The 21,746-nt window shown below is 62.3% G+C and overlaps 1 protein-coding gene across 2 annotated transcripts in view; it reads right to left on the reverse strand.

Moving 5' to 3' along the window:
- The window catches only part of OSBPL5 (oxysterol binding protein like 5), an 81,559-nt gene that overhangs the window by 9,579 nt on the left and 50,234 nt on the right, over positions 1-21,746 (reverse strand). For both annotated transcript variants that reach the window (XM_056801125.1, XM_056801126.1), the window contains exons 6-19: positions 20,622-20,825; positions 18,993-19,077; positions 14,870-15,041; positions 13,598-13,814; positions 12,665-12,849; positions 9,676-9,757; positions 8,853-8,951; positions 7,608-7,704; positions 4,527-4,625; positions 4,086-4,183; positions 3,519-3,608; positions 3,145-3,281; positions 2,273-2,458; positions 2,034-2,169 (exon numbers count right to left, since the gene is read on the reverse strand). In XM_056801125.1, the coding sequence (XP_056657103.1) occupies positions 2,034-2,169; positions 2,273-2,458; positions 3,145-3,281; positions 3,519-3,608; positions 4,086-4,183; positions 4,527-4,625; positions 7,608-7,704; positions 8,853-8,951; positions 9,676-9,757; positions 12,665-12,849; positions 13,598-13,814; positions 14,870-15,041; positions 18,993-19,077; positions 20,622-20,825 (1,887 nt within the window). The remainder of the gene's footprint in view (positions 1-2,033; positions 2,170-2,272; positions 2,459-3,144; positions 3,282-3,518; positions 3,609-4,085; positions 4,184-4,526; positions 4,626-7,607; positions 7,705-8,852; positions 8,952-9,675; positions 9,758-12,664; positions 12,850-13,597; positions 13,815-14,869; positions 15,042-18,992; positions 19,078-20,621; positions 20,826-21,746) is intronic.

Below are 21,746 nucleotides of genomic sequence, written 5' to 3' on the forward strand. Positions count from 1 at the left end.
AGGTGAAAAACAATGGAATCTGGTGCCCCCTGCGGGCCCTGAGCATCAGGAAGGCTTCATTTGGGGTCTGTCCTTGGGCGGCCCAACTGGCCTGAATTCTTCCTTCCTCCTTGGGCCTTTGGCTTTAATTTGTAGAGAGAAGGTCCAAGCCAGCACCTTTCCTGGGAGAGAGGATCGCCTCCCATTTACGCCCATGTCGAATGTGGTTTGCTTCTGGTCCTCCCCATTAGACTGGAGGGAAGGGGCTGATCCTGCCTTTCCTGGAGCCCCAGGGCTTAGGTGAGTGTCTGGTATGCAGTAGGTGCTTAATAAATGCCTCTGACTGGCTGATAGGAAGACCAACCCGTGGTCACCGGCCAGAGTTCTTTCATTTAGACTGAATTAAGTGGAGTTCAAGTCGACTTCAGGCTTAACATGGGCTGGGATTCCTAGCTGCCTGCACCCCGTTTCTGCCCTGGAGCCCGAAGCCCTGCAGGAGGGAGGGGCCTGCCCGGGCCCCAGGGCCAACTGCAAGCTGTCCCGTCACCCAGTGAGTGCCCTGGGTTGGGCACACCGTCACGCCCTCGCCCTTGGCAGGTCCTCGGAAAGCGGATGGGAAGCAGTTTGGTTCAGGGAGTGCCCAGGAGGCTTCTCCAGCCTGGAAATGCCACCAGAGCCCAGCTACTGCCCGCAGGGCCTTCAGGCCCTCAAAGGAATCCTCTGAGGCTCGAGCCAGGAAGCCGGGGAGGCTGACCCCCTCCCTTATGGATTTGGCCAGCCCTCAGGCCTCCGTGCCCAGACGGGGCTCAGCGTCCTCCTCCCGGTGGTCCTCCTTTGGGTTTCGTGGAGGATCCGCCACCCAACGAGCCATTGGGGCTCGCAGCCTCGGCCTCCTTCCCGAGTCTCCCCCCCCCATGTTCCCAGTCAGTCACTTCCATGCTTTGTCTCTTCTGCCTCCACACGGCTTGCATCCTCCCCTGGTCCTGGTCCACGTCCTGTCTGTGCGGCTGCTCTGGCCTCCTTCTCGGCCTCCTCCTCTTCCTAGTCCGTCCCCCTCGTCGGGGGATCTCCGCGGGCTCTCTCAGCCGGCCTCCTTTGTCAGCTGTTTGTCCCACGACGCCTCCCCCCGCGGTCTGCGCCCCCATCAATGGCCGGACGACTCACCGCGAGTCCCCAAACGTGGCCCCCCCAGCTCGGCCTCTCTGAGCCTCTTGCCCCGAGCCCTCACTTGGGGCCTGCTTCCTCGGGGACGTCTCACTCCTTGGCCCTCCTCCTTGAGCCGGGACCCTGGACGGGTCTTGGGGTCCCCAGAGCCCAGCGCAGGAGGGGCTCAATCGCTGCTGATTGCCGGGGAGGGGGCGCCCGTGCGGCCAGACGGTCACGGAGGAAGAGGAACCCCTGAATCTGAAGTCAGGACCCTCGTTCCAGTTCTGACTCGTGGAGCCTGTGTCCTTGGGCAAGCCAGCGGCCCCGGGGAGAGCCCTGGCTGCGGTCCAGGCCCCGAGTGCCGATCCTACCCCGGCCCGCGTCTTCATTTGTCCAATGAGGGGCCTGAGTGCGCCGGCCTCCAAGCTCTGCCTTTGGGACCTCCCCTCCCTGGAGGTCCTTCCCCTCATGCTGGCCTCCCCTCCTGGAGGTCCTTCCCCCTGCGCCGGCCTCCCCTCCCTGGAGGTCCGTCCTTCCCCTCGTGCCGGCCTCCCCTTCTGGAGGTCTGTCCTTCCAGTCAGCCCGCCGCGGTCTGCTCACTCGGGGAGCATCCGGGAGGGGAGTCGGGGCTGGGCTCAGGGCAGGGCGGGGGTGGGGTGGGGGGAGCAGAGGGGGAGGGAGGCAGAGACAGTGGGGAGAACTTTGCTGTTGCATTTCCGTTATGGCGGAAGAGAGTCGAGTTGGGGTTGGGGTGCTCGGAGCCTACAGGAGGGTGACGTGGCAGAAGGGACCCAGGACCAAGAGACGCGGGTTCAAATCCTGCGTCTGCCGCGGATCAGCGAGGCCCTCCGTTTCTCCTCTGTAAGCTGGAGAGGGAGACCTGCGGCCGGGGGGGAGGGGCGGCTCACCTTGTGCCGGGCTGTGGGGCTGCCGAACACGGCCGGGTGAGCGGAGAGCCTCAGAGGCTTGCGCCGCCCCAGCGTCTGCAGTCGGCCGTCCTGCTCAAACTGCGCGATGTCTGCTAGAGGGTCCCAGGGCCGGAGGCTGCGGGAGAGAAGCCGTGAGCGCTGAGCCTCCCCTCCTGCCCAGGGTCACGTGACTGGCCCAGGGTCACGTGACTGGAGCCCCGGCTCCCGCCCAGACTCACTCCTCGTGCCTGTAGCGCCACTCGTGCGAGCTGGGGTCCTGCAGGAAGAGCCGCGGCTTCCAGTCGAGCAGGGCCTCCTGCCTCTCCCGGGCCCGTCGCCGCTGCTCCTCCTCCAGCACGAACTTCTCCTGCGTCGCCTTCAGCTGGTCGCCCTTGTGGATGGCGCTCGTCACGTGCTGCCACAGTCTGGGGGACCAGGGCCGGCGTCAGCCTCCGGGCCCCACAAGCGGGGGGGGGGGGGGGGGGGGGGGGGGCTGGGGGGCGTGGCCGGGGCCGCAAGTGGGGGGGCTGGGGGGGCCTGGCTGGGGCCACAAGCAGGGGGCTGGGGGGGCCTGGCCAGGGCCGCAAGCAGGGAGCTGGGGGGCCTGACCAGGCCTCAAACCCTAGGCTTGGCCATGGCTCTGGCCTCAGGACCCCCCAACTTGCTGAGTGAAGGGGGTCGGTGTCTACAGTATGGCCTCAGTCTCCCCCCCCCCCCCCGGCAGACTTGGGGCTCCCCAAGCTCAGGGCTGCCCTGAGGCCCATCGAGCCTCTACAGGGAAGGACTGCGACCCCCCAGCACTGGCAGAATGTCCTCCGGCACCGCCTTCCCTCCGGCCTCTCCCCCGGGCTGGAGGCGCCTCGCCTCCTCTCGTGTGGCAGGAGGGGCCCTCCGAGGGGGCCTTCTCGGAGTGGGGCGGACCTGGGGGGGCCGTGTGGGCCGGGCCGGGTGGCCAGCGCAGGGCGCCGGGATCGGAGGAGGCCCCGGGCCCACCTGGCCGAGCGAGCGGAGCCCAGGCCGCACTGGGCCTTGGCCCTCTCTCGGCCCTGGACTCGGGGTCCCGGCTGGGAAAGGGGGCCCCGACTGCTCCTCGCCCTGGGGGGGGCCCCACCTCTCCGACTCCAGCTCCTTTTGCTCCTCAAAGAGCACGATGTGGCGCTTCAGCCTCTGCCTGCGGATCTCTGCCGTCGGGTTCCAGAAGACGTCGGGGCCGCCGTTCTTGGGGTCGCTGATGTACACCTCCCGGTCCTGCCAGGGAGACCAAAGGGGGCACCTCCAGAAGGCGGCCCTTTGGCCCAGAGGGCTGAGCGTGCGGGAGCCCCGGCACCCCTCTTCTGCTCCCTCCTTGCCCCCTGCCCACCCGCAGGGCCTGGCACCATTCTGGGCACCCGGCACAACCCCGTGAAGCTCGCGTGGGTTCTGGTCAGTGTGAAGCAGGGCCGGCCGCCCGAGGGGGGGCCGCGGGGGAGGAGGGGGCGCCCTCACCCAGTGTCCCTCGAGGCTGGCGACCACGTCTTCTCCCGACTTGATCTTGCCGGAGATCTGGTTAAGGCCGGAGCTGCCTCCGAAGAAGGGCTGTGGAGACAGACGCCCAGCTGGACACCGGAGCCCGCGGAGCCCAGGGGGGCCCTCCACGGCCTCCCCCCGGCCCAGGCTGCCGTCCAGGGGACTCGCGGGGGGTCTCGGGCCGAAGGACCGACAGGATGTGCTGGAGGCCGGATCAGGCGAGTATGAAACTGGGAGGGAATGCGGGGACCCTGCTGCCCCCCATCTTCCACGGGAGGGATGGGGGCCTCGCTCTGGGCCACGAAGCTCCCCGGGCCTTGGGGCAGAACTCAAACCCAGGGCTTCCTGACCCCAAGGTCAGAGCTCCATCCGCAGGGCCTCCCCCTGCCCCCCACTTCTGATGCTTAGCCCCAGGCCTGCCCTGACTGACCGAGGGCCTCGGGGCGTTTCCCTCCACGGGCCCTCCCCGTCCAGACTGTCTCCTTCCCCAGGGAAGAGAGCCCTAACGGGAGGCGGGGAGGGTCCCAGCATCCTCGGGGCCCTCACCTTGAGCTTGAACTCCAGCTCTGCTTGGTAGTTGTTCTTCTCACACTCGATGGTCACCTTCCCCCCGAGCTCCATGGTCATGGTGCCGTACAGAATCCCTGCACAGAAGCCACACCGACCAGCTGGAACCCGGGGACCCCCCTCCCCCCTTCTCCAGCCCTTCCTGAGGCTCGCTGGGTTCTCTGCCGCGAAGGACCTCAGTGGCTCTGGGCCTCCGTTTTCTCATCTATAAAGGGGGGCTAACACCCGGGGCTCGCACCCTCATGTCCCTCCAGGACAGCAAATCTGGGCACACACGATGAAGGGCTGGAAGGGCTGCAGAGGACGAGTCCGGCCAGAGCGGGGAGGGGCAGTCAGGCAGGATTGGAACCCACATCCTTGGCTTCCCCGTGGAGGGCAGCGAGATGACCGGAACCCCCGGGCCAGGCCGAGCTCTCCTACCTTTGCAGTGAGCGTAGGGCATCGTGATGACGTATTCCTCGCCTCTGCTCAGGAACGTCAGCGTGGCTTTACCCTCCAGTAAGGCAGAAAGAGAATTTCCTGTGGTCACAAGGGAAGAGAGCGGCGATGAGACAGAGCAAGGCAGCTGGGCAGCCGGCCCCGGATGTGGTCAGCCAGCCCCGGACGCGGTCAGCCGGCCCTGGACGCGGTCAGCTGGCCCCGGATGTGGTCAGCCAGCCCCGGATGCGGTCAGCCAGCGGTCAGCCGGCCCCAGATGCGGTCAGCTGGCCCCGGATGCGGTCAGCCGGCCCCGGACGCGGTCAGCTGGCCCCGGATGTGGTCAGCCAGCCCCGGATGCGGTCAGCCGGCCCCGGACGCGGTCAGCCGGCCCCGGACGCGGTCAGCCGGCCCCGGACGCGGTCAGCTGGCCCCGGATGTGGTCAGCCAGCCCCGGACGCGGTCAGCCGGCCCCGGACGCGGTCAGCCGGCCCCGGACGCGGTCAGCTGGCCCCGGATGTGGTCAGCCAGCCCCGGATGCGGTCAGCCAGCGGTCAGCCGGCCCCAGATGCGGTCAGCTGGCCCCGGATGTGGTCAGCCAGCCCCGGATGCGGTCAGCCGGCCCCGGACGTGGTCAGCTGGCCCCGGATGTGGTCAGCCAGCCCCGGATGCGGTCAGCCGGCCCCAGACGTGGTCAGCCAGCCCCTTGTCCCCCCTCCCCACTCCAGGGCGCTCTGTATTTTCTCAAGACACAAGAGCGCGCAGGGTGACCCGAGAGCCGTGGCTTATTCTCATCCGTCCTAAGAAAACCAGAGAACGCTGGAGCAGGAATCCGGGAGTGCAAGACGTCGCCACCATTCCTCAGAGCCTCTCTGTGATCCGCTTTCCTCCTGTCCCAGGGATCCAGGCCAGTCCGTTGTACACGGGTCAGAGTCCGCAGGGCTTTCAGATGGACTTTGTTCTCATCACCGTACTCGCTGGCCACTCAGGAACGCAAAGGTCTGTGGGAGATGCTGGGAAGCCATTCCTCCTCGGCTCAGGGCTGCTGAGGCTCCTTCTGTCTCCAAATTCGGCCTCTTTGTGTGTGAGGAGGGATGTCCGTGTGTGTGGAGGGGTGCTCATGTGTGAGGAGGGGTGCCCGTGTGTGAGGAGGGGTGCCCGTGTGTGAGGAGGGGTGCTCGTGTGTGAGGAGGGATGCCCATGGGTATGGAGGGATGCCCATGTGTGAGGAAGGATGCCCATGGGTGTGGAGGGATGCCCATGTGTCCGGAGGCATGCCTGTGTGTGAGGAGGGGTGCCCGTGTGTGAGGAGGGATGCCCACGTGTCTGGAGGTATGCCTGTGTGTGAGGAGGGATGCCCGTGTGTGAGGAGGGATGCCCATGTGTCCGGAGGCATGCCTGTGTGTGAGGAGGGGTGCCCGTGTGTGAGGAGGGGTGCCCATGTGTCCGGAGGTATGCCCGTGTGTGAGGAGGGGTGCCCGTGTGTGAGGAGGGGTGCCCGTGTGTGAGGAGGGATGCCCGTGTGTGAGGAGGGATGCCCGTGTGTGAGGAGGGGTGCCCGTGTGTCTGGAGGGATGCCCGTGTGTGAGGAGGGATGCCCCTGTGAGAGGAGAGATGCCTGTGGTACCCTGGGCATGTAGGAGCCCTCCTGGCACCTATGTGTCCACAGTGAACGCTCCTGTCTCCATCACAGCGTTTCCACCATAGGGATCTCCCCAGAGTCTTGCCAGTCTCACCGAGGGTTTTACGTGGAAAGGGGTTGGGAGACCCCAAACCGCCTCTGCGCCCCCCCTGCTCCCCCAATCGTCCGCCTCTCAGAACGGCTGCGAAGGGCATGGATAGAACTTCACAGGCAGCAGCGACCGGAGGACGGCTCACCAGGCGAAGGAGGAAGCCCAGCCCAAGGGCGCTGATGGGGCCGGAGGTGGGAATGTGGCTCCGGCGAGGAATGGAGCCATCGGGCTGGGCCAGAGTCGGCCAAGGAGCTGAGCCTGCTGGCCGGGCAGAAGGAAGCCTCAAGGAAGGAGGATTTGCCGTCTTCGGCTCGGGCCGGAGGACCCGACGGGGAGCTGCTACCGGCAGGAGCCCTGGAGGAGCCGGTTCAGGTCTGACGTCTCTCGGGGGCAGGGATCGCCCTCCAGGGAGGAGGACTGGACGACCAGGCCCCAGCCTGGGCGCATGTCCACAAGAAGGGGGCTCCTGTCCAGCCTCAGCTCCTGCCAGGAGGGGTCTCGGAGTCGTGCGCTGCTCCGCTTTGGAGGATGGGACGGTCTTTGCTGGTTCTTGAAATAATCCATCGTCGGCACACCCGGGAGGCTCAGTCTTGGGGCAGCGGGCCACGGAAAGTGCCTCCAAGGCACCAGGAAGGGGAGGATCTACCGGCCAGCCGGCAGGGAGCCCGGGCTGGGGTCCTCGGGGGCCTCCGGGCATCTCGCTTCATCTCGGAGCCCTCCGCGGGGCAATGAGGCGCTCGAGACGCCTGAGAACAACCAGCGAACTTCCGGAGGAGCCTCCGTCCTGTTCCCTCAACACGGCCCGCTGAAGAGCTCTGGGTTCGGGCTCAGAGGACCCGGGTTCGGGTGTGGCCTCTGCCATTTCCTGGCCTCAGGCTTCCCGGCTGTCTTCCAGCTCTAAGGTGTGTGCAGTCCTCTGCACTCTGCTCTCTGGTCGGGCTCCCCGAGGGCTGGCCCGATCGGCCCCTCTCCCAGGACCTGGCACCGCTAGAAGGCTGGCCGAACAAGGGCACAGAGGAGGAGGAGGAGGCAACGCAGGCCCGGCGCCAGCCTCAGGAGTTCCTCGGGGACCCCCGGGCCGTAGCCCACCGAGCAGCGACCCCTCGCCCCCAGGCCGAGCTGTGCGTGAGGACGGGAGGCACCGAAGCCGCCCCGGACACCGCCCCTACCTTGGCTTGTTCCCCTTGACCGGACAGAGTGAGGGAGGCATACGGCCGGCCTCTGCTCGGACTGCAGGGGCCTCCCCCGGATGTCCCTCCCCCCGAGGGCGGCACCTGGCATCGATGGTCAGCCATTTCTCAGGCCGTCCCTGGGGCAGACGGTCAGAGCTCACTCCCCGTCCCCCTCTTACCGTAGAACTTGGATTTGGCGAGGATGCTGCCAGTGATGCAGAAGCCGTCCTTCCTATTGCTGACATGGAAAGCAGACACGGGGGGATGGTGGGAGACCTGCGGGGCAGAGGGGCCATCAGGGCGCTGCCCTCTCCAAGGGCAGAAGACATTCTCTGCCTCTGCGGCCACACTGGGCGCCTCTGGGGTCCCACCTCCGGCACCGAGTCTTCCACGTGGAAAGCGTTTAACGGATGTGGCCAGAGCGGAATACCCTTCAGCTAAGCCTTGCCCCTGTCCGGCATCCAAGTGCCCCCTGGAGGTCCTCCTGGAGGCACCATGAGACCGAGCATCCCCAAAAGCTTCTGCCCCCAGACAAGGGGGGCAATAAGGAGGCTGCGAGGTGGGGGGGGACCCCCTCAGATCCCTCCCGCCTCGGTCTCAGAGACTCTCCCTGGCCTCTTCCTCAGGGCTCTGGGGCTCCCTGGCCTGCCTGGACATTCCCTCAGGATGCCCTTCCTAGAGTCTGACCCTAGAAAGCTGGCTCAGCCACAGGACCATCGTGGGAGGGTTGTGAGGAGAAGAGAAAGCTGTCTCCCAAGCAAACAAGAAATCCAAAGGCTGGAACCCACAGTCCAAGCCTGGGTGGCCATGAGCCTGGGGGACCATGAGCTGGGGGGGGGCACGAGCTTCGGGGGGCCATGAGCTTGGGGTGCCACAAACTTAGGGAGCCACAAGCTTGTGGGGGCCATGAGCTTGAGGAGGGCCACATGCCTGGGGAACCATGAGCTTGGGGGACCATGAGCTTGGGGGGCTATGAGTCTAGGGAGCCATGAGCCTGAGGGGCCATGAGCCTGGGGAGTCATGAGCTTGGGGGACCATGAGCCTGGGGAGCCACAAGCTTAGGGAGCCAGGAGCTTGTGGGGGCCATGAGCTTGGGGAGCCACAAGACTGAAGGGCCATGATCTTGGGGGGCCATGAGCCTGGGGAGCCATGAGCTTAGGAGGCCATGAGCTTAGGGGGCCATGAGCTTGGGGGACCATGAGCCTGGGGAGCACTGTGCCCACCAGGTGAGGGGGTGAGGAGTGGCCCCTGGCATCAGTTCAGGGCATCGGGCTGGAACAGAACCAGAGGCCCCCCATCCCTCAGGAAAAGAAACCTCCTTTTCAGGCAGCCTGGGGCCTTGAGGCAGAGGCCAGTGGGCCAGAGAGCCCTTGGGGAGATGGGTGCTCTGTACCTGACCAGGGCATGAGGGAGGGAGCACCTGCCTGTTCAGCGACGTAGAAGGTGTGGCTGTTGGTCTGTGGGTGATACCAGCAGCAGCGGAAGGTCTCTCCCAGGATGGGATTGTACGGCTTCTTGATTCCCTGGAAAACCAAGAGGAGGCGGCGTCAGAGTTGCGGCTGGAGCGGCCACCTGCCCAGAGCATCCACAGGAGACGGCCGGGAAGCCTGGGCCAGGCCCTCCCCGCTTGTCAATGTTTTTTGGGTCGTCGCCCCACCTCCTGAGCGCGATTCCCATTTTGCTGACGAGGAAGGCGACTTGGCCGAGGCTGCAGAGCCAGGTGACTCGAGTCTCAGTCCACCCCTCTCCTCAGCCTCTCCTCGGACCCCAGTTCAAGATCCTCCTCTCTGGTCATGAGCCTGGCCCCAGTCAATGTGACTTCTAGATCTGAAGGAGCCCAGCCTCCCTCAGTTTCCTTGGCCACTGAGTCCGGCTCCTGTGACTTCTTCCTTCAGGGGAGGCCAAAGGAAAGAGCCTGGACTAGAGCCCGGAGGATGGCCTTTGAGGGCTGATGAGTGGCGTGACCTTGGCACAGTCACTGCTCCGTGCCTCCATGTCTCCATGTGAAAATGAAGAGGATCGCGGCTGTTTCTTGGGGCCTGGGGGGAGGGGGGGGCAGGTCTAGGAGGCTCCGGCTGCCATATTGGTCTTTGCAGCTGCTGGCTGAGGGTCAGTCTGGAATTACCCCTGCAGGGGGTGGGGAGGCTTCCTAGTGAGGGGCTCCCCTCAAACAGTGAGGTGAGCGGAGGCCCTTCCCAGCCTGGGCAGCTCCGAGCTCTGGCTCGGGTGTCCTGAGGCCCTCCTTACCTTCGGTTTCTTGTAGAAGCCGGACAGATACCAGCGTACGACGTGCTTCATACGACTGAAGGGATCTTCTTCGAGGACGGCTCTGCAGGAAAGGGGGGAGCCTTAGGGAAGGGCCCTGGGGGCTTGGGCGAACCCCCCCCCCCACCGTGGGGATGCCAAGCCCCCAGGGAGCGGCCCATCCACAGGCTTGGCTCTGCTCGGCTTGTTTAGGGAAACATTTCCCAAGTTGGGCAGCCCTCGGAGGGTACCTTTGTCAGAGGGCAATAACACTTTTGGGGTGGAATACTAGATTTGGACCTGGGACATCCTGGATTCAAATCCCGCTTTGGCACAACCCAGCGAGGTGCCACACCTCTCATTTCCTCCTTGGTGAAATTGGGGCTTTGGGAGGCCCTCCTGAACCCCAACCTTCGCCGCTCTGCTCTGCCGGGCACAACGCTGGGAAAGGCGGGTGGTTCTGCTTGGCTGGCGAGGGCAGAGCCGGTGCTGCCTGGAGGAGGAGGATGCTCCTCAGACACACTCTCCAGATCAGTGGCGTGCGCATTGAGGGACGTGGGGTGCTGTTGGGGGGCAGAACAGAGTCAGGAAGACAAGGGCTGCCCAGTGGAGGAGGGTCACTCTCCTGTTCGGCCCCGGATGGGGGAGAATGTGGAACCACGAGGGGAGGCTGCCTGGAGACGGGAACTCCTGGGCTTGAACCCAGTCTCAGAGCTTTAGTTCACAAGACATTCTTGATTCTGTTAGACCGAGTGTCTCCACTGTTACAATCAGGAGATTACAACTTTATCTTCCCCTAAAGTATGGTCTAAGTAGGGTGGAGTAGTTTTAAAGATCACACTGGGTAACCCTGGACAAGTCACTTCCCCCCCATGTCCTGGCCCTGGCTGCTCTTTTGCACAGTGTCGATTCTAAGGTGGAAGGCGAGGGATGGGCTGCCTTTCTGTGAAGGTCCGAGGGCTGGATGGCCCGTGAGGAGCCGCAGAGCTGAGGGATCGGGGTAGAGGTCGGGTGGCCTTTGGGCCTGAAGCTCTGGCTCGAAGGTCTGTGGTTGAGGCTGGACCCCACTGGTGATGGCCTTCTGCACCGCTGACAAACAGCCACGGCCTGCTCTTGGGCACAGCCATGCAGCGAGCTCCTAAGCCACCTCCTGGGGCCTCCGTGAGCCTCCATCTTTCTCTTTCCCACCAGGACATCATGAGATCGTCAAACAATTGGCTGAAATCTTGGCGAGGTGGGTCTTCCCTCGATCTGCTGGCCGGTCACCCCGTCAGCCCATCCAGTCCTTGTCTGGGAAAGCCGTGCTCCTGGCTCTTTGGGGCTCGGGTTCCTTTTCTGGCTCTGCCCTTCAAAGCCGCCCTCCACCCTCCGAGTAGCATCTCTCAGGCCTATTGTTTGCAGACAATCAGTTTGGGGCAAGTGGGAAACTGGTTCCAGGTCCCTAGGACAGTGGCCTCCATCTGAGAGGCCCCGCAATGGGCCTGGGAGGCTAACGAGCTCCTCGTCACCAAAGGTCTGTGAGCAGGGGCCGGGGGACACCCCATCAGCAAGGCCCGAGAGGCAGGAGGGGCCCACTGAGCCCAGAGCCCCAGAGCTGGATGAGGCCTCACAGCCCACAGAGCCTGACTGGGTCTGGAGAAAAGAGCCATGCGTCCCAGGGGAGCGCACAGGCCACGCCACTGCGAAAGGATTTTTGCTGCCGGGACTGCCTGGGATGGAGCCCAGCTGAGGGAGCTTCCTCCCTCCCCTGTCTGGGGCACGGGGCGGCTTGCAGGCGGTAGGAGGGGTAGTCCAGGCACGCGTTCTCTAAGAGGTTTGCCATCACGGCCCTCGGTGATTAAGGAATGCCTGTGGACTGGTGAGATTTCTTTGAACCTTCCTGATGCATCCAATTTCTCTCACCTGCTGTGGCTCCCTATTGCCTCTGGCTTCTCAAGCCCTTGGTGAGCCAGCCCTGCTCCCTTTAAAGGTCACCTCCTGCCTGGATCCCCTCTGTGTACGCTGGGATCTGAGGGTGCCACTCCTGGCCGCTCCTCACCAAACACCCATCTCTCATCCTGGGAGGGTCGAGGTCGGTTCTTCATCGGAGGTGGGCAGTCTGGGCGCTCGGCCAGGGGCGTGTCTGTCCTTTCAACGCTCAGCGCCCCCAACAGAACCAGCGAAACCACCAGGTCCAGCCCCTTCATAATGGCTGGGTGGCTCGGCGACCTGTGCCAAGGGGCTCCTGCCACCACCGAGCCAGAGCAGAGAGAAGGGAGCGCCCCCTCGCCCAAGGCTCGTAAAGGATTCTCTCTTGGCCAGCGGCCAGTGGCGGCCTCCTCGCTCCTCCTCGCTCCTCCCTGGCTGCCGGCCCGTCTCTCCATCAGACCAACGTCAGACCCGCAGTGCCCTCGGATGAGAGCTGCTGCCCATTCTCCTGCCTCAGTGGTTTCGGAATGACGGAAGCCAGAGCCAACCCCCATTCTTCGTGCCCCCGGGATGGAATCCTGCTGGCCTCAGCCCCCTCTGCTCAGGCCGGCGTGCCGTCCTCCAGGGCCCAGGACTTCCGCCCTTAAAGGCCAGACCCCTCAGGCACGAGAAGGCTGGAGAGAGGGCCTGGTCTCCTCCTCACCTTCGGCAAAAAAGCCAGAGGCTCCCCCGGTGGAGGCCACAACACATAAGCATATATGTAGCCCCTGGGACCCCCCCAAAAGCTATCGCAGCTCAGGGGAGTTCCTGGGTCACCACTGAGTCGAGACCATCCCACAAGCCCTGACCGGTGTGTCTACTTTTGCTAATTAGGCGGAAGAACAGTAGCAACAGGAAACCCCACCCCCCTCCGCCCCTGGGGGACCCCCGCCCCCCAATACACTTCCTGCGGATTCCTTCCACGAACCCTTTGTGCAAACAGCCTGGCCCACTTGTGCCAACGTGCCACGTTCATCTTTGGGTGCTGCCAAGCCCGAGTGCCCCGTGCCGGCCGCCTCCCTCCCTTCGAGGCTCGGGCACTTACTGGGACAGCAGGTCCGCGTGGTAGTAGTAATCGGAGAGCTTGTTCAGGAAGGAGCGCGGCTCCAGGATGAAGGTGGGCAGCACCACGCGCGACAGGTCCATGCCCGGCCGCAGCTGCTTCAGGAGGATCCAGATCAGGCTTTTGTTTTCCTCCGACACGGTCTCGGTCTGTGACGATTCTCCCGTCTGCGAGACAAGCCAGAGACGTGCTCGGGTCAGTCTGGCCACTGGCGCCGGCCAGAACCCAGGCTCACCGCCCTCGCCCTCTCCGGGGCTCGCATCCAAAGGGCCGGCTTGCCTCCCTGAGCTTCTGCCTCCCCTCTCAAGAGGAGGAAGAGGAGTAAGAGGAAGGAGGGGAGGAGGAAGAGGAGGAAGAGGAATAGGAGGAGGAGGAGGAGGAATAGGAGGAGGAGGAGGAATAGGAGGAGGATGAGGAGGAGGAATAGGAGGAGGAGGAGGAATAGGAGGAGGAGGAGGAGGAGGAATAGGAGGAGGAGGAGGAATAGGAGGAGGAGGATGCTTTAGGCCTGTGTGGTGCGCTATGGGTGGCCACTCTTCTGCTTGTGGAAACGAGCAAGCGGCATCCTGGGAACGCAAGTCCTGGCTCTCCAGGAGCCATTTCTGCCCGGTTGGCCGTGGGCAGTTGGGGAGGCCTTCCCGGAGGAGGCAGAGCTCGGCCGGGCTTCCCAGGGGGAGGGGTGGTGGTGGAGGGGAGGATGGAGAGCACCCCGGCCTGAAGCTGAGCCGGCTAGTGGGAGGAGCAGCAGGAAGGGGGTCCAGCTGAAGCGGGCAGCCGGGGAAGAGAGGGGATGGGTGAGGAGGGCCGGCCCTTCTCTTCACCAACCTGCCTCTGGGCCTCTGTTCACGGGGGTCCCCGGGGGCAGCCCCTCCCCGAGCTGTTCTGGGGCCCCGGCGCTCCCCCGGCCGCGCCTACCTCGCCAAACTCTTCGTATATCTGCTCGATGTAGGTGGTCCCCTTCTTCTCCTGGCCCAGCTCTCCGGGGGTCTCGGACTGGTCGCTCTCGCTGTCGTTGGTCTTGCGGCTGTTCTCCCGGGTGTCGTTCTCCGACTCCTCGATGGTGTCTTTCTCCGACCTGTCTGAGAAGGCGTCGTGCTCCAGCTGGTGGTTTTCCAGGGAGCCCTCGTGCAGGCTGAAACACACGGGGAGGCCGGGACCCGCATCAGAGGCACCGGCCGGCACCCCGGGCCCTCGGGGAGGGCAGCCGCCCCTGGCACCGGACGCCGTTCCCTGCTCTCCCCCGGACGAGGCGGAGGTTACGGACGGCTTTAAAGGCCGTTTACAGACGCCACCTGAGCACGGGAGCCGAGGACGGAGGGAGGAGAAGCCCGGACCCTCCCAGCCGGTCCAGGGCACGTGGCGGATCCGAATTCAGATCCTGCCTCGGCCTCTAGGGGGGACCTGGGCTCCCCTAGCCTGGGGGTGTTCACGTGTGGAAGGGGGGGCTGGAGCATCTCTCGCAGCTGTGATGCGCCGCCCCGCCCCGCCGTGCCCCTCTCCCACGGTCCACCCTGGCCTCATCCTTCGAGGCTCGGCTCCCTCTCGGGAAGAACTCGTGCAGCCGAGCCAAGTGGAGCTGGGTGGACGTTGGGATGTGCTCGAGGTTTGGGGGCCACGGAAGGAGGGGCCAGTGATCTGGCCGCTTCTCCATCTGCTGACTCGGACCCCGGCAGCCTCCATCCCGGCACTCGGGTCACTCGGACTCTCTGGGGCTCCTGACCTCCTCTGCCGCGGGGGAGGCTCGGCCCGGCTCCAGGGCCCTATTTCAGCTCTAAGGCTTCCCCACGACGGCTCGGCGAGGAGTTACGTCCGTGCCACGGTCATAGCCTGGCGCCCGGCGAGCTCTACTGCGCTCATCAGACCAGGCTTCCGGAGGCCCACCCAGAGCTGTCCCACGTGCCAGGAGGGAGAGCAGGACAGGATGAGCGGACCCAGCTGAGCCCCCCGGGGAGGTCTCGTCGGATCCAAACCCACTCTGTGGACATCGGAACCCGCGGCCAGACCCATGAGGGCATCCCCTGTGCATTTGCACTTTAGAGAGGCGAGCATTGGACTCTCAAGCTTTGTTCAGAGGGGCACTGCTTGGGTAAACTGAGGCACAAAGGCCGGCAGAGAATGGGAGGCAGGATGCCGTGCCCCCCCCCCCCCCGAGAAGTCCGGTCCTGCCCTGCCTGGCCCAGGACTTACTGGAAGAGATCCTGGTCTGAGATGGTACCGCCGTGCAGCAGCCCGTCCAGGGGCATATGGAGAGAGTCCAGTTGGCCAGTCAGCTCTCCGTCCTTCCCCTGTTTGGAGGTGCTGAGCCGGAAGAGGCTAGAGCAGCGCAGGGCCAGCTCCAAGGCATCCAGCCAGCAGCGGCCTGTGCAGGGAGAAACAAGAGGGGGGGGCTCACGTTCCCGTCCCGCTGCAAGGAAAACGTTTCCCGGAATCTGGCGAGGGTCCGAGACACAGAGGCGGCCGGGCCAATCCTGAAGCCCCCGAGCGCCCAGAGAGGAGCCAGCAGGACCCGAGAGCCGAATTCCGCCCTGCAACTCTTGGAAGACCAACAATGAGTTAAAGCCAGGCGGACGCAGTCCTGAGGCCAAGGTGACCCCAAATGGGAAGGGCCAGTGGGGGGGGTGGTGCTCAGTCATTGTTGGTGGAGCTGCTACTGAGTCCAAACCCTCCAGAAGGACCTTTGGGATTCCGGGGAGAAAACGAGTCAGAGAAGTTTCGGAAAAGCTCGCTGACCCAGAAATGCCGCTGCTGGGCGCCTGCCCCAAAGAGGCCAGTGACGAAAAGAAGGGGTAGCAACGCCCTGGAGCCCAAGTGGCGGGAAATGGGCCGTGCACGGAGCACTGCGTCAGGGAAGGCAAGGGATGTGCGAGCAGAAGAGGACGTTCTGATCCCGCCAGGCCCTGTTCCTCTAACACTTCTAGCTCTCGCACAGGAACTAATAAAGCGCTTTTCTCACAGGGAGGAGGGGAAAGTGTTTATTAAGCAGCTCCTCCACGCTCCCCTCTGATCCTCACGACAGCCCTGGGAGGCCGGTGGCATAACTATTTCATTTTACAGTTTAGGAAACTGAGGCAGACGGGGGTTAAATGACTAGCCCAGGGTCATCCAGCTAGCAGAGAACATCTTTGTGTAAAGGCGAGCTCAAAGATCTTAGCGTGTGCTTCTTTCCCTTGGTTGGCCTCAGTTTTCTCCTAGTCCTCACCTCCTGGGATCTCAGACTCGGGAGTAGTTGGGGTGTTTCCTCTTTGGCTCCTTCTGTCTGCGATGCACCCCTCCGTCCTCCCTGCCTTCCCCCAGTGCCCACACAATATCGTGTTGGCCATGCATGCCAGGGGCAGTGAGCTTGGGGGTCCTGAACTGATGCACGTCCCCCCTTCCTCTGAGACCTTGGGGGCATCTTCTGGGACGGTTCACGGCCAATGTCTGCTCTTTGTAGGCCAGCTTAAGGGAAAGACTTAATTTTTCAATCAATCAAGATCGATGAAGCAGCTACTGTGTGCCAGGCTGTGCCAAGGGCTGGGGGTACAAAAAGAGGGACGAAAGGCAGTCGCTTCCCCCAAGGAGCTCCCAGGCCAATGAGGGAAGTCCTGCTGGGGGGAGGCCCTGGCACCAAGACGGGGTCAGGACTTGGGAATGAAAGCCAGGGAGGTCAGTAATGGGAGAGGAGCAGAGGAGAGAGAGCAGCGCAGAAGAGCAGTGGAAAGGGTCAGACTTGGAGATCCTGGGTTCAAATGTGACCTCAGACACTGCCATGGGCCAGTCACTTAATTCCAAATGCCTGGCCCACGCCATTCTTCTGCACTTGGCATTAGTTCTAAGATGGAAGGGGTTGGCTTCATTAAAAAAAGGAAGACAGCAAGGACACACAAGCCATGCTCTGGGGCCTGGGGCCGCTAGGTTTAAGGGAAGGAGAGGGCATCCAGCTCTTCCCCAAAAGGCAGGTTCACTTTCCCCTTATGGTCACGCCCTTTCCCTGACCACCACAGGAGGGCGCTGTGGACAAGACTATAGCAAAGCTCTTTGCTTTGGGACGGGAGTGGACCAAAGGGGGCAGAGGCCTGAGGTCATGGGTTTGGGTTCCAAATCACAGGGCTCTGGATATGGAGGGAGAGGGTGGCTGGAAAGGGCCTTGGGGTCATCTCATTCAGGAAGGAAACAGGCCTCAGAGCACTTTGGGAATCAGTGAACGGAGAGTCGAGGCAGGGAGCCACATCCTGGGACCATGGCGAGGGCAAAGCCAGTGACTGCAGTCCCAGAAGAGGGGAACAGACCATAAGGCAAAGGGCCATCATGAGCCTGGATTGAGGGCAACTGTGAGCATTTGGGCACATCAGAGACCTGGGAAGTCTTGGAAAAAGATGGCACTGGTCTCTTGATATGGTACCTGGGGCTGGGACATCCCCACATGCCAGACATGGGCCCTGGGTCTCTAGTCAAGAACCCAGGACTGGCATTCCCCAATTGACAAATGGTCAAAGGATATGAATAGGTAGTTTTCAGTTGAAGAAATCAAAATTAGCAATAAGCACATGAAAAAAGTGTTCTAAATTTCTCATAATTAAATGCAACTCAAAACAATGCTGAGGTACCACATCACACCTAGTAGACTGGCCAATATGCCAACAAGGGAAAGTGATCAATGTTGAAGGGGATGTGACAACTTTGGGACACTAATGCACTGCTGGTGGAGTTGTAAATTGATCCAACCATTGTGGATGGTAATTTAGAACTATGCCCAAAGGGCTTTAAAAGACTACCTGCCCTTTGATCCAGCCATAGCACTGCTGGGTTTGTACCACAAAGAGATAATAAGGGAAAAGAATTGTACAAGAATATTCATAGTTGTAGTCTTTGTGGTGGCAAAAAATTGGAAAATGGGGGGTAATCCCTCCATTGGGAAATGGCTGAACAAATTATGGTATCTGATGGTGATGGAATACTCTTGTGCTGAAAGGAATGATGAACTGGAGGGACTCCATGTGAACGGGGATGACCTCCAGGAACTGATGCAGAGTGAAAGGAGCAGAACCAGGACAACATTGTACACAGAGATGGATACATTGTAGCACAATCAAATGTAACTGACTTCTCTACTAGCAGCAATGCAATGACCCAGGACAATCTGAGGGTCTTATGAGAAAGAATGTATCCACATCCTGAGAAAGAACTGTGGGAGCAGAAACAGAAGAAAAACATTTGATTCTTCACTTGTTTATGAGTATTGGACATGGGGTTTGGGTTTTTAAAAGATTATTACAAAAATGAATAATATGGAAATAGGTATTGAGTGATAATCCATGTATAACCCAGTGGAGTTGCTTGTTGGCTCTGGGAGAGGGGAGGGGAAAAGGAGAGGGAAGGAACATGAATGATGTAACCATGGAAAAATATTTAAATTAAAAAAAAAAACCAAGAACCCAGGGCTGGGCATAGATGCCCCTCGGTTAATGTCTGCCAATTGCCTGACTGCTTAACCCCTCGAATGGTCTGAGATGCCCAAAGGAAGGCCCAGATGGTAGCCCAGGGGCACTGCCCTTCCATCTGAGGCTAAGAGAATGCCAGCCTGGAGAGAGCCATGATTGTTGCCCTCTTGTCCTTGTGTTCCCACAGCTCAGTACTGGTGACCAAGAAGGCCCATAATGGATAACTGTGAATCAGTCGATGGACTTTGTCCTGCAGAGAGCAGGGGTGAGTTCCAAGCCAGCTGTTCCTTACTTCCCTGGTGGCCTGGACAAGCCCTGATTACCCTCCAGGCCTCTGTTCCCCATTCTGCAGAATGATGGGGTGCCACCTGGCTCTTGAGCTTGGGGAGCTTGGAGTTTACAGAAGGTGCTTAATAAATGCCCGTCAGGCAGCTGGGTAGCTCAGTGGATTGAGGACCAGGCCTAGAGAAGGGAGGTCCTAGGTTCAAATCTGGCCTCAGCCACTTCCTAGCTGTGTGACCCTGGGCAAGTCACTTGACCCCCATTGCCTAGCCCTTACCACTCTTCTGCCTTGGAGCCAATACACAGTATTGACTCCAAGATGGAAGGTGAGGGTTAATTTAAAAAAAAAATAAATAAATGCCCCTCACCTCACTGTGTCTGCAGGCCATCTCGTGGAGAAGTCAGCCCTGAGAGCGTGGGATTGTGGGGAAGCAGAGGAAGTGGCAGTGGCCTGAAGTGGAATGGGATGCTGGGGGTGGGGGGGGGGAGTACACAGAGGGAGTCTCCCTCTGACACAAGCCGGCCCCGTTGTGGCTGCATCAGTTCCGGGATGCTCAGAGACTTGTCATTGGCATTTCATGCCAGAAGAGGGCAGTGCTAGGACTTACCGTCAGACTCTGAGGGCGCCCTGAAGATCAGGTAGCTGCTGGGGAGGGGCTGGGTGATGGAGCCCACGTTCTCGCCTTTTGGACCCTAAGAGCAGACACATGAACAGACAGTGATGGAGCTGAGGACCAGGGACGAGCCTCCCACAGGTTGATGTCCGGGAGGGGAGTCGGATGGTGTGTGCGGCTCCCGCGCCCTCAGAAAAGAGAGGGGCCGGATATGAATGCCTAGGAACCCCTGGAGAATAGCAGGGCCTCCCCGGAGCATGGAGGGGACCTTGGTGGTCATCTAAGGGCAGCTGGGAGCAGAGGTCTGGAGTCAAGAAGATCTGGGTTCCAATTTGATCTCAGAAAGGTACTAAATGAGTCACTTTGCTTCTGTTTGCCTCAGTTTCCCAACTTGTAAAATAATAACAAGAGCATCTACCTCCCAGGGGGGTGGTGGGGACTGAGTGAGATGCTTTTTATAAAGGGCCGGGCACACAGTAGGTGCCATAAAACGTCAGCTGTGATGGCTATAGTTAATGTTGTTACTATTGTCCCTCGATTTCTAATCGAAGAAGCCAAAGCCCAGGCAGCGCAGGGTGAAGCGCCCTTCAGCGGTCACCCAGGCAGGGTGCAGCAGAGCCGGGATGGGCCCTGAGCCCCAGATCCCCAGAACCAGCCCCGCACTGGGTAGAAGAGATTTGGGGAGCACGAGATGGCCGTTCCGGCTCAGAGGCCCTGGGAGTGGAGGGGCGGCCGAGACAGAACACGGGACACCGGCCGACGAGGGAGAACATGGACCGTCAGGCCGGGAGGGGCCCCAGAACCAGGCCTGGCATGGCCCAGCTGGAGGGCTGTTTGGCCCGAGGGCGCAGCATAGCGGAGGTCCTGGGCCCTCTTCTCCTGGCCTGGGGGGGGCTGGTGCTCACCTGCCCACTTCCCAGAACCAGCAAGGCCAAAGGGATGCAGCGTTTCTCCCCAGGGCTCTGGCCGTGACCCCTTTGTCCCCCGCCCAGCTGGATCGTGTGGATTCGGGGGTGCCCAGGCCCTCCACACTGGCCCGAGGAGGAGGACGAAGGCGTCAGGGAGGGGCCAGGCCTGCCTCTGCGTTTCGGCTGGGGCTGGAGGGAGGAGACCTTGGGAAGGGCCTTGGGAAGGCCACAAGGGGGGCCTGGAGGGTCTGCGGGGCCATTGGGCGCAGTTACTGCTGGCAAGAAGGACTTCCTACCTCTGCACCGGGAGGAAGACGGGGAGCCCCTTTCCTGGAGTCAGAGGCACCGCTGTCTGGTTGAATTGAGGGGAGCCCTAGAATGATCCCGAGGACCCTTCCTGCCTTCCCTCTCGCCTTCGAAAGGCCCCAAAGGGCAGGCTGGGCCACTTCTTCCATTTTACAGACGCAGAAACTGAGGCCCACAGAGAGAATGTGACCTGACCATCTCTGGCAGGCTCATCTGTTCCCCACGTCCAGGGGCCATCCCATTGCACTTCCTTCCCTTCTCTATTGCCCTCCGGCCGGACCTACAGGCTGACCTGCTCGCCCCAAGGCTGCCTCTCCTGTCCGCCTTCCTGCCTGCTGCCGGAGGCGGCCCAGCTGCGCCTCCAGAAGCTGCCCTCAGCTGTGGCCTCCCTCGAGTCTCCCTCCCTTACCTTCATGGCCCAGATGGATTGGTCCAGGGGGTGGAAGAGCTTGAAGCAGAAGCCGTCCTTCTTGGAGGGTCGCTCAATGAGCTCGCACGAGTGGAGGAGAATGGTGCCCACCCACTGGCCCACTTTGGGCGTCTTGTAGACCAGGAGCACGCCCGGCTTCAGGATGCACCACAGCTTGGTCCAGCTCTTCAGGGTCCCCCGGATCTGAGGCACAGGAAGAGGAGGCGCCTCAGGGCCAGGCCCGCTCTGTCCCCGACTCCTCACGGCCTCTTATGGCCCCACTTCACAGATGGGAAAAGGAGGCTCAGCGTGACAGGGCCGGAAGGCCTCTTATGGCCCCACTTCACAGATGGGGAAAAGGAGGCTCAGCGGGACAGGGCCGGAAGGCCTCTTATGGCCCCACTTCACAGATGGGGAAAAGGAGGCTCAGCGGGACAGGGCCGGAAGGCCTCTTATGGCCCCACTTCACAAATAAGCTGAAGTTGGGGGGGTCACGTCTCATGAGGAGCCTTTCCTGGCACTCCCACTTGCCCTGGCCAATGGGACTTCGGCCTGTTTTGGTCTTGGCTATCGGCGCCCCTCCGTGCCCGCTCCCACAGAAGGTAAACTCTTTGAGGCAGGGTGACGCCATCTCTCTAGGCCTGGCATACAGCATCCCTCTACAGTCTGTGCCAGCCTGGCATCAGCTCGTGACTCACTTGATCTCCCCGAGGCTCAGCCAGCCCGGGCCTCTCTTTAGCGCCCCAGCCTGAGCACCTCTGGCCGTTTGGGGTTCCTCGGGCCTAGAATGGCCCTGCACCACCCCCTCCATCCCCTGCATTCCTGCTCATCCTGTTCGGTCCAGCTTCCCTCCTCCAGGAAGCCTTCCCGGCTCCGGAGCAGGGCCTGCCTTCCCCTTGGAGCTTTGTCAGCGCTTAGGCTGCTCCTGCCCCGATGCACTTCGCTTGGCATGCCTGGTGGTCCTGGGCGCGCGGGGAGCCGCCCCGTCATGCCAGCCACCTCTGCGACAGCTTCGGACGGCCCATTCCCCTCCCGAAGCCTCCCTGCCGGTGTGCCACTCTCTTTAAGTGCCTGCCTGGGCCGCCCGTCTGGCCTGGCCTCCCATCCCCGGAAGCCTCTGATGGC

This window comes from Monodelphis domestica, chromosome 6 (genome assembly GCF_027887165.1).
Source record: "Monodelphis domestica isolate mMonDom1 chromosome 6, mMonDom1.pri, whole genome shotgun sequence".
Taxonomy (NCBI): Eukaryota; Metazoa; Chordata; class Mammalia; order Didelphimorphia; family Didelphidae; genus Monodelphis; species Monodelphis domestica.